Below are 12,032 nucleotides of genomic sequence, written 5' to 3'. Positions count from 1 at the left end.
ATAAAAAAAAGGAGAAATTAAAGCATTTATTTACCATTGCACAGATTTTAAGTAACACATATTTTTATACAGGCCTAATTATCAAGGGGATCATTCATTACATTGTTCTATTATCATAGCTCTATTCATAGTGACATATCGTAAGGAAAACAGTAAAGTGCATTTCAGAGAAAACTAACAAGTTTGAAAAAACACCGATTTGCAATAAGGTTGTGCTGTTGTGTTTTTGCACAAATTTTGAATTCACTGTACGAAAATTGTTTCTATGGTTCTAGGCACCCTCTTGTACTATTTTTACTTGGAATTTTCACTTTCAAATGGGTAAAAAATTATTCCAAAGTTATACGTCTGTGAAATGGAAAAATGCTGTAAACAAAGGGAAAAGTGTATCACATAATAGGGGCACAAAGCACAGTGTGTCCAGGATCTTTTCCTGCGAAGGGCTCAGAGAGGGCCTTTCAGAGTTATGCGGGGGCTTAATGGCTAAAATCGCCAAAAAACGTCTGATTTTACATGATTTTTAACTAAGTGCGGTGGCTTCAGCACCCAAAGCTCCCCTGGACACGCCACTGCAAAGTATACTCTACGCCACAATGCGATTCACTTTTTCTGTAAACATAGAAAAAAGTTCATCACATAAGAATGCATAGTATAATATGCCACTATGTGTAAACATGGGAAAAAGTGTATCACATAGTGGCGTATATAAGCCACTATGTGATACACCGATTTCTACATTTTTGCCAATTTCTTACCAACGCCTGTTTAATTGTTTCATTACTAATTAATTATCTCACTAATTAAGCAACATCCATTCCCAGAATTATTGTCTGCCTACTTACTCAGCCAAAATTCATGAAAATGTCAAAAATATCACATATATGCCATTATCTGAAATGGACAACGATCGATGTACACACATACCCACCCCAACACATAGCAGACTCCTCTGTAGCTCAACAGAAAATCAGTGGCGTAATTAGGGTTGGTAGCGCCCGGGTCAAGAAACAAAATTCGCACCCCTACCCCCCATGCGTGAATATCTTTGACGCAGGGGTGTGGGAATGGCATGTTAAATTTTTTTTATTAAGTGAAGCTGATTTGGCGCCCCTAGTGGTAGCGCCGGGGCATGTTGCCCCCCTTGCCCCCTAGTTACGCCACTGCAGAAAATGAATTACCTGTTAAAGTTATTGACTTGGTTTCGTCTGTTGTGATAGTCACTCTTGTCCAAGCATTCTTTCCAGCATCGCCTGAATACATCAAAACCCTCAATAGGAACACCGTAGTAGGTTGTGGGGATGTCCTCCTTGTGCATGTTTACTTCACGAACCTGTGGTCCATGGTCATAAATAAAATAAATGTTGTCATTTATTGCTCTGTGTGCTAGCAATAGGCTTCAACATAAAAAGTCCCAAGTTTTGAGACATTTTCTCAAAATATCAAGAGCTATTTCAAGAACCACTGAACCAATACTAGGCTTGTTTGTACTCATTTTAATGCATTTTTTATGCTGATTTCAAATATGTGACCATCCAGCACAACTGAGCCCTGAAGTCGCCAATCATCATTTTTGAGATATTCAACCAAATCATTCTGCTTGAAATTAGCTTCAGTTTAAAATGATGTATATCATGTCTATAGTACTTGACATTAAGTAGTGAAAAATCAATAAAACAGTCAATAAATCCTTTGTTTCCTATTGTTTATTGTTAAGTTCAATGGAGCATATCTCGATAGTGGCACTGGCGACATCCGGGCTCAGTTGTGGTGGATGGTCACATATGGTCATGAAAATGTACAATTCTGAAATATTTGAATCTTAAATTTGTTTGGAGATGGTTAAACAGTGCCGTTCACATGTATCAAAGCGCTTTATATTTATTCCGCTGTCGTTACAATATGTCAGCTGCCATACTGTCACGGAGGTGTAAGTGCGTTAGTGTTATAGACCTGACTGGGTAGTCCTCTTTTGGTCTATACGCTAACGTGCTCGTCTTTTAACCCCAAGATTGTGGGTTCGAGTCCCGGCAGGACCGGAAGTGGCTTGCGAAGGCGCAGGATACTTCTGTGAGGGGTTTGTGACAATACAATGCCCCATTTCACCCATGGGTATAGAAAGGCAAGTGAGGTAAAGCGCCTTACCCAGCAGCGTTTGATCGTGCCAACAACCTTAAGATTAGATAGCTAATGTAAATATGCAACTTTCTGTTGTGTAATTTTTAAGTAATTATAGTGTCTTAATTAATTTAGTCCTGTACACTGGACAATTTATAATTTCATGATAATAAAAAATAGAATATTGCTTAATAGAATTAAGGTAAAAACCTAACCATAGGGCATGCACAGCATTCAGAAATTTCAATCATCACAACAAAAGGTGTAAATACTCATATTTTTTATTTATTTTGTTTAAATATCCATGTTTGGCCATGTTTTTAACACATAGAATAATGCCTGAAAAAGGAGGAGGCCATTTTTATTTTATTATATACTGGTAGTTAAGCCCCCTCTAATGATCACAGATCCTTCTAAAAGTGTTTTTGTATATTAGAAACGCTATAGAAAGCAAATCAACTTCCTAGATGTTTTTCTTTAAAAGTTAAAAAGTTGAAAAAAAGGAAAGAAAAGGACCATTTAGTTAGGAGAAACATATTTTATTTTTTACTCGGCCTAAAGTGGATACATCGGTATCTTACCTGCAATACTGGCAGACCACACTTCAATGCAATGTCAGTTATGATAGACTCTATGATGAACACACTCTGAACGATACCAAATGTACGCATAGGTTTGGTGGCTGGGATGTTAGTAGCACAATTCTTGACCATAGTATGTATGTTGTCCATCGCATATACACCCTGGAGACTGAAAAGTACCTGTCCAAAGATCTAAAAGACAAAGAAAAAAATGGTTTAAAAAGCGCAAAAGTCACAAAGTAATGACTGTATTTATGATTTGATCAGGCAAAATGAGTCTACAATCTAAATAATGCGCATGATCCACTGTTGGAGACTGCTAGCAAGACTAACATCACTACCGAAAGTGACATAATTTCTCGCCAGTCATCAGCTGTTGGATCACGCAACAACATGGTTCAAAAAATGGTCAGTGGTAAGTTCTTCAATTGGTTTTGACAAATCAAAAACAAATATTATTTAATTATTTGCTGCAGATATTTCCCATATTTCATGAACAAATAGAGGTTATTTAATACAAGGTTCCCAGAAGTAAGTCCCACCAGACATTTTAGTATAATCCAAAAACTAATTACACATTTCTCTTGTTTAAAGGTTTGGAACACAGACTGACTAGTTATGCACCAAGTGAGCAGGTTTTTGTTGCTACCTTTTATCATCTCCACTGAGAAATATAGCCATTTACAAAATTTTCAGCCAAAAAAACGAGAGTGCCCCCCCCCCCCTTCCCAGCCCTATCTATTGGGTGTGCCCAAAACCTTCAACCAAGGGTTATAGGTGCCCCTACTGCAGCTGCATGGCTGTTGGATGTGATCATTTATTAACGATTCTAACAAAACATTACATAATTTTCAATTCTAGACCTTTACAATACCAACAGCTATCACACTAATATAAACATATATATATATTTTTAGCATTTTTTAAACTTAGATTTTTATATCAGTTTTTGTACCTTTTTCTGCCTTTTTGTACTAATTTTTAGTCTATAAATTATTTATTTGTGTGCAAATTGAGGTCGCTGTTAGTATTTACATATATTTTAAATTTGATTTCACCCAATAACATGAGTTATTCCTTTCATTTCATGATAAAGAGTAGTTTAAACATTTCCTTGCTATGTATGTTACTCATTTTTATGATGATTTAAGTTCATTATACAAGTGTCTACCCCTTGTAAAGATGCAAATAAGATTTAAGATAAATAGCGCCATCAGTGTTCAACTTTGCTTTAAAATGAATACAGGTATACATGCCATCAAACAACCATGGGGTGGGTGGGGGGGGCTAAGTTGATGGATGTGTCCAAAAATCCGTTCATTCTGTATGATTTTACAAAAAAAACAGGGGTTGAATCTAAACCCATTGCCTGGGACCCACGCAATCTCCTGCATGGGTACGCCATTGACCCTCTCACACAACTTATACTGTTATGATCATAATTATTCAAACTTACAGCGAAATGAATACCAGAAGGTGATCCCCAGTTGATGTAGACGGTGATGTCTAGGGAGTTAATCTTGCCCGTCTTATTTTCAAAACCCACTTTGTATTTTGCCATGGAACCTTCTCTGTGGCCAGTTATCTGTATGTCAGTTCCACGTGGTAGAACCATCCTAACTGCCTTGCCAGTTCTAAAAGAGAAAATGATTGGTTAATTGCATGATATAATTATCTGAATAACCAATCAAAACCCACTTTGTATTTTGCCATGGAACCTTCTCTGTGGCCAGTTATCTGTATATTGGTACCCCGTGGTAGCACCATCCTAACTGCCTTGCCAGTTCTAAAAGAGAAAATGATTGGTTAATTACATGATGTAATCATCTGAGTAACCAATCAAACGCCACTTTGTATTTTGCCATGGAACCTTCTCTAGTGGCCTGTTATCTGTATGTCAGATCCATGTGGTAGGACCATCCTAACTGCCTTGCCAGTTCTGAAAGGAAACAATGGCCAGGAAAAGTTAAAGCCATATTGTACATTTGCTGAGGAGGACTTCTTAATTTTCTTTGCGTTAAGTCAGTCATTTGGCTCAAAAGTAAAAGGGGACATAATAGTAAAAGCTAACATTTTATGGAACAGAAATACTTATCATTTTTATGGAAATGTTACAATATGGTTTTGAAGATAAATTTGACTAAATTACGAGATTAGAGCAGGGGCCTCATTTCACAAAGTCTTATGCTCAATCTTATACATGCTTAAGATTGATTTAGATTACTTTACAAATTGATAGCTTACTTTTGTGCAGCCAGTGCGCACACTGCCATGTAGTTACACTGGTTAGATTTTCCACCAAAACTTCCACCAGCCCGTTTAGTTTTCACATTAACTTTGTTAGCGTCCACTCCTAATGCCTTGGCAACAGTACACTGAAAGAAACATTAGGTGAGTTAAAATGATTAGTGAACAATCTGTACAATATTTACCACAATTCAAACACATATGTGACTCCTCGCCACAACTGAGCCCGGATGTCGCCAATCATCATTTTTGAGATTTTCAACCAAAATATTCTGCTTGAAATTAGCTTTAAAATGATGTATATCATGTCTATAGTACTTGACATTTAAGTAGTGAAAAATCAATAAAACAGTCAATAAATCCTTTCTTTCCTATTGTTTATTGTTAAGTTCGATGGAGCATATCTCAATAGTGGCACTGGCGACATCCGGGCTCAGTTGTGGCGAGGAGTCACATATTTGGACTGGCCATAGGAATTATTGGTAAATGTCATGCGGTTACGGAGCACCACATGTCCGAAAAAGTGACCCGTATATTCAACCATAAACACCAAAACACCCATGTATCAGGTTTTCTGACAATTACTAATAAATAGCATTTGCAAGACAGATCCTGAAGGCAAAGAATGGTGTCACTGGTCATTTGCACATGCCATGAGCTGAAAGCCAACAACCCTACCCTGGGCCAAAACACCTCCCAGTCCCCAGTGGCGTAGCTAGGGGAGCTGGGGGCCGGGCTGGGGGTCCCCACAGAAATTTTCAGGGATGAAAATGGGGACGGCAAAGAGTAAAGTTTCATTAAAATGACTAAAAATAGGACAAAAATTTGACAAATGGTGACGAAAATAAGCCTTTGCCCCCTCACAAGCTGGCTACGTTGCTGCCAGTTCCCAACCAAACAAAATGATAACAATGCCTCCAAAGATAGTTTTGACCCAAGTTTCAAACTGATTTACCATTCTTTGTGTAAATACCCAACGTGTGCTACCATAACTTAGCTTTCTGATATCCTATTTGATGGCATTCACATCATATTTTGAAATTTCACAACACTTCTTATTTTGCACGATTAGGTCACATTTTGCATTTGCAGAAATTGACATTTGCAACAGCTTATAACTTTGAACAGAAAATGGATGAACTTGGACAAACTGGAAAATAGCAAATTAAGAGCAAAAAATAATCACAAGCAGTGAGGATCCAAACAACATTTATAAACAAGAGAACATGCTCTCCAAATTAAAGACCCATTCAGTGATTTGCTCATCTGGATGATCGTTAAAATCATCAAACTTCAGATTTTGGTATCTTTGACTTTATCATAGATGTGGTAACATAGCCTGCTAGTAGTACAGCCTGAAAGCTGTGTATGTTTCCTTGTTTTTTTGCCCAAATTTTTCATTTCAGAAATACCTATTGACAATTTTAATGACTACTCCTTCATTTAAGGGTTTTGTATACTTTTGCTGGGATCACTGAATGGGACTTTAAATTAATGAAACCTTAATTTAGTTAGTTAATGTTTAAACATACCTGAACTGAATTGATCTCCTGAAAGCACGTAATCATCTCTATTTCGCCAGCTTCTCCTGATGGTTTAGCTATACATGCAGTAGGCTCCATGTAGTAATGCTCCTGTGCTGCTGTACGTATGGTTCCTTCTAGAACTACCGATGACTGGTCGAAACCTTTCTCTACATCGCCCTTCTGCAAGCTTTCAGTAGGCTGATGGAAGGCCTCTTGCTCAATAGCTTCCTAGATTTGGATAATTTTGAATATTAAGTCTTTTTACATCTTCAGAATATTTATTACCCGGAGGGTGTTCTCCCTGGTTGAAGGTATACAGGGATGTGCCACAGTTTTGGGTTACCTTTTCAGCAATTTTCGTATATCGATGGGTGGGTTTTTTGTGGAGACTAATGCGCTCAATTGGGTGCATTTGGGCAAAAGTGCCCCTAAAAGCGCCCAATTAGGGCAAATTTGGGTGCTTTTGGGTGTTTTTTGTGAAAAATTGGTACACTGATGGGTGGAAAAAACAGCAAAATGTAGGTATAGAGAAAGTCAGCATCCTAAAGTCTGTGTGGCACATTCCCGTAATTTTTTTTCGAAGACCCCCCTCCCCCGGATTTATTATTTGTCAGTATTTATTGCAAAATATTCTCCAATTCCAAGTATTTAATGTAGAATCAGTTACAAAATTAATAAGTCACAGGGATAACTGAGAACTTTTCAATATTATTTCTTTTCAGTTATAAACAAATTTGATAAATATATTGTGAGTATATATCTATATTATTCTGGACTTCTTGATTAAAAAGAAATGTTGTAAAATAGCTCCCAAACACTTTGTGGTCCTAAATGTTAAAAGCCACTCAAACTTCAGTTACCTTCACAGTTGGATCTCAACCAAGGATTATAATTGAGTAACCTATCAAATTGCTCTTTACAGCTTTCAGATCCCAAACAAATTCATTGTGCCCACTCTACAGAATATCATTTGGGCCACCATTGGAAGGAACTTACCTCTATGGTAGTAATAACTGGCAGATCTTCATAGGACACATGAACAAGCTTGGCAGCTTTGTGTGCTACCTCTGGAGTGGTTGCAACTATAGCACCGATGATTGCTAAGGAACTCACCTCTATGGTAGTAATAACTGGTAGATCTTCATAGGACACATGAACAAGCTTGGCAGCTTTGTGTGCTACCTCTGGAGTGGTTGCAACTATAGCACCGATGATTGCTAAGGAACTCACCTCTATGGTAGTAATAACTGGTAGATCTTCATAAGACACATGTACTAGCTTGGCAGCTTTGTGTGCTACCTCTGGAGTGGTTGCAACTATAGCACCAATGATTGCTAAGGAACTCACCTCTATGGTAGTAATAACTGGTAGATCTTCATAGGACACATGTATAGCTTGGCAGCTTTGTGTGCGGCCTCTGGAGTGGTTGCAACTATAGCACCGATGATTGCTAAGGAACTTACCTCTATGGTAGTAATAACTGGCAGATCTTCATAGGACACATGAACAAGCTTGGCAGCTTTGTGTGCTACCTCTGGAGTGGTTGCAACTATAGCACCGATGATTGCTAAGGAACTCACCTCTATGGTAGTAATAACTGGCAGATCTTCATAGGACACATGAACAAGCTTGGCAGCTTTGTGTGCTGCCTCTGGAGTGGTTGCAACTACTGCACCGATGATTGCTAAGGAACTCACCTCTATGGTAGTAATAACTGGCAGATCTTCATAGGACACGTGAACAAGCTTGGCAGCTTTGTGTGCTACCTCTGGAGTGGTTGCAACTATAGCACCGATGATTGCTAAGGAACTCACCTCTATGGTAGCAATAACTGGCAGATCTTCATAGGACACGTGAACAAGCTTGGCAGCTTTGTGTGCTACCTCTGGAGTGGTTGCAACTATAGCACCAATGATTGCTAAGGAACTCACCTCTATGGTAGTGATAACTGGCAGATCTTCATAGGACACATGAACAAGCTTGGCAGCTTTGTGTGCTACCTCTGGAGTGGTTGCAACTATAGCACCGATGATTGCTAAGGAACTCACCTCTATGGTAGTGATAACTGGCAGATCTTCATAAGACACATGTACTAGCTTGGCAGCTTTGTGTGCTACCTCTGGAGTGGTTGCAACTATAGCACCGATGATTGCTTAGGAACTCACCTCTATGGTAGTAATAACTGGCAGATCTTCATAGGACACGTGAACAAGCTTGGCAGCTTTGTGTGCTACCTCTGGAGTGGTTGCAACTATAGCACCGATGATTGCTAAGGAACTCACCTCTATGGTAGTGATAACTGGCAGATCTTCATATGACACATGAACAAGCTTGGCAGCTTTGTGTGCTGCCTCTGGAGTGGTTGCAACTATAGCACCGATGATTGCTTAGGAACTCACCTCTATGGTAGTGATAACTGGCAGATCTTCATATGACACATGAACAAGCTTGGCAGCTTTGTGTGCTGCCTCTGGAGTAGTTGCAACTATAGCACCGATGATTGCTCCAGTAGAGTAAACCTATCAAGAAACAATTGGTAAAGTACAATGTAATCTTGGCTAAATCAGGGCCGCTGAATTAAAATATGTCAGAATTTTCCCAGCACATCACACTTTCATCATGTTTGGGTTAAACCCGGGGGGGTACTCAGTACAAATGACCATACGGTGACGTGCCGCAAACATGGGTAGCATTTTCAGCCTTTTGGTATATCAATGACCCCTTTTTCAATTCCTATTTTGGTATTCTCAATTTTTTTATTAGGTGGAAAGAAATCAAGGTGAGAATACAAGTGTATTTTTTGATCAATAAGCTAATTTGCTGATAGGCCTTACATGCATGTACAAGCTGTATCAAAATGTTTGGTACCCATCAGTTATGGGGGTTGTTGACAAGCCTGCTTCTTCAACTATGCAACATTAGATCCTATTGAAATTCACAGGATTTATATTTTTTGACCTTTCATAACATTTATGATCTATAAATAAGGTAGCTCATATTTTGCATTTTGCTGTGGTAGCCTTGTCCATATTCACTGGAAACTGATGGGTACCAATCATTTTGATACACCCTGTATATCTTAAAATCCTGATGTGATGACAACTTCTGATTCAGCACGCTCGATTTAGTCTAGAACACATACTTTTTCCCGCAGTAGCAAAATGTTGTTGTCCAGTGTAATGAGAAGAAAACTCAAGGGGTCATCATATTTTACACTGGGTTTCAGAGAAGAACGGCATGCAGTCCCTTCTACAGATTGATGCGAGCGCCCTGTTAATGAGCGACATACACAGAGCTCTGTGTTCACTTCAAGGGCGCTGATCTGCGCCAACCAACGATCTGACGCACAATCAGCTTATCGGTCTGTTGCTACCTGGCTGCTATGATTGTCAGACGATTGATTCAGCCAAGCAGAACCCTACTTCTGTGTATACGCTCTGCCACTCTCAAAATGTAAACAAGTGCCGTTAATTCTTCTCTGACAAAAACTTTAATGGCTTCATACTCTAAATAAATAGTTACACCTTAGATAGTGAAGACTCATCATCATCACCACCTTCTTATCACATCAATTCACTCACTGTTGTCATTCAACTATGCCAGTTGAAATGCATACACCCCCATAGGGAAGACATGACCTTAATCTCCCCAAACGGGGGTACATTTGGAGTCACCCATTCAGGTTAAACTCATTTTTAAATTCACTCCCCCATGTGTGGGTGATTAAGATCATGTCTTCCATAGGGGGTGAAAGCATTTCAACTGGAATAGCCCAATGTATTATACATATAATCCTCACAAAATATGAGACGAAAATATATACAAGGGCTTGTGAGAATCCCAAACCAGTGAGAAACTCCAAAATCTAGGAGTGAATTCTCTCCTAGTCGCCTTCAACATGCCCTGAGTAGCTTGTTGCCCCTGTGTCCAAACGGGGTGGTGGGGCCTTTAGTCCTTTTTGTCATCTCCTTATTCTCATCACCACATCATCATCTTAACCCTAACCCGCCTGAATACTACAAAATACTACTTGATATATGCGCTGTTCGTGCATGCATCCCACGTGGTGTGATGACGCAATCGCCCTAAGTGATATATAGGCACGGTTTCTGGCTGGCCAGCGAAGCCCAAGACCCGTGGCAAAGTGTCGCCGACCGAGTGCTTGGCATGCGAGGGGTTTCGGGTTCGAATCCCACCCAGAGCAAACAACTTCTTTCTTCTTCTCTTTATTCTTTCCTTCTTTCCCTTCCCGTCGCCAAAAAGCCCTTAGGGGGTTAGGGTTAATCATCAAAATCCACCACTATATTAGAAATTCATACACTCTTAGACAGTGTGAACCAATCAGAGCAAACGTAAGTCAATTACTAGCCGTGCATAAATATTGTGTAATTGCATGGGCGTGCACTCCGCGTAGTATGCGCAGTGCTTTTGAACCCATTCATTTTTCTTGCGGGTGGATGCATTTATATTTGCATTTGCATTTTCCAACATTTTTAGTGACAATTTTGTTATAAAAATAGCAAAAATCACAAGATTTTTGCATGTATGAAATAAGTTAATAAAATGTGTATCACTTGTTGCTCGCGAAATTGTATAAAATAATGCACTTGTACTGAGATGTTGATGCGCGTAATGCATTCAACATGTGCATTATTTTGTACAATTTCACTCTCAACAAGTGATACGCATTTATTAACCTATAAACAATGAATACCTCTTTTGTCACCAAGATTTCATCATCATCCAATGTTGACCTGTTAATGCCAGTAATGTCATCAGCATTGACATACGTCACATATCCATCAACCTCTTGGGCTGCTGCTAGATTGGTAGACCTACAAAATTGTTTAAAAAGTAACAGACTCTTTTTAATTCTTTGTTGTTGTTGTATTTTATGTGCCTGAGCAAGCAAGCACTTTGCATGATTGATTCCAATTTTAAAACAGTAAGTATAATAGCTACAGCTTTGCGCTGATGTGAATTGGGTGAATAGTATTGCTATCATGTCTCCTTTATGATACAGATGCCACTTGGTTAAGACAACAAATAATGTACAAATGCCTAGGCTACAAATACAATAATGCAAGAGGTAAATGAGCAACCAAACACTTTAAAGCTTGAGATGAGGTTGATCAGATGAGCTCGGCCCATTTGTGACACGATCAAGGGAAATGAGTCGGATGTCGCTAATATTGATTTTGAGATATTGGCAAAGCATTAAGTGTTAAAATTCTTTTGTTTTATAATGTTTTCAGCGATTGATAAATTGATGTAACTTTGCAAAGAAAAGTCGTATCAACATGGGGTTTACAGTTTCAGAAAGCTCTAAATGTCCTTTTTAGAAAACTCTGTAAAACTCATTTTTGACCAGGGTCGACATGTGACTCATTCCCCTTGATCATGTCACATTTACGTTCATGCCAGGCATTCCAGCTAGTATAACTAGCAAGTTTGCTTAGGTTGTTCTTGATTGACCTGGGTGGTTTGGCTTTGACAAAGGAGAAGATTGGAAGTCCTTTTGATGGTATCAGGCATAACCAAACCATGTGACCTGATGTCTATG

At 38.9% G+C, this 12,032-nt stretch overlaps 1 protein-coding gene across 1 annotated transcript in view; it reads right to left on the bottom strand.

The window, feature by feature from the left end:
* Positions 1 to 539: 539 nt before the first annotated feature.
* LOC140167855 (xanthine dehydrogenase/oxidase-like) overlaps positions 540 to 12,032 on the bottom strand; it is a 35,420-nt gene continuing 23,927 nt past the window's right edge. The window contains exons 16-25 of the mRNA XM_072191145.1: positions 11,184 to 11,304; positions 8,869 to 8,988; positions 7,933 to 8,586; positions 7,466 to 7,816; positions 6,476 to 6,697; positions 4,941 to 5,071; positions 4,153 to 4,330; positions 2,697 to 2,888; positions 1,179 to 1,330; positions 540 to 609 (exon numbers count right to left, since the gene is read on the bottom strand). Of these exons, the coding sequence (XP_072047246.1) occupies positions 540 to 609; positions 1,179 to 1,330; positions 2,697 to 2,888; positions 4,153 to 4,330; positions 4,941 to 5,071; positions 6,476 to 6,697; positions 7,466 to 7,816; positions 7,933 to 8,586; positions 8,869 to 8,988; positions 11,184 to 11,304 (2,191 nt within the window). The remainder of the gene's footprint in view (positions 610 to 1,178; positions 1,331 to 2,696; positions 2,889 to 4,152; positions 4,331 to 4,940; positions 5,072 to 6,475; positions 6,698 to 7,465; positions 7,817 to 7,932; positions 8,587 to 8,868; positions 8,989 to 11,183; positions 11,305 to 12,032) is intronic.

This window comes from Amphiura filiformis, chromosome 13, assembly GCF_039555335.1.
Source record: "Amphiura filiformis chromosome 13, Afil_fr2py, whole genome shotgun sequence".
Classification (NCBI taxonomy): Eukaryota; Metazoa; Echinodermata; class Ophiuroidea; order Amphilepidida; family Amphiuridae; genus Amphiura; species Amphiura filiformis.
Note: the sequence above shows the minus strand (reverse complement) of the source record. Positions and strands in the feature narration are given on the sequence as shown.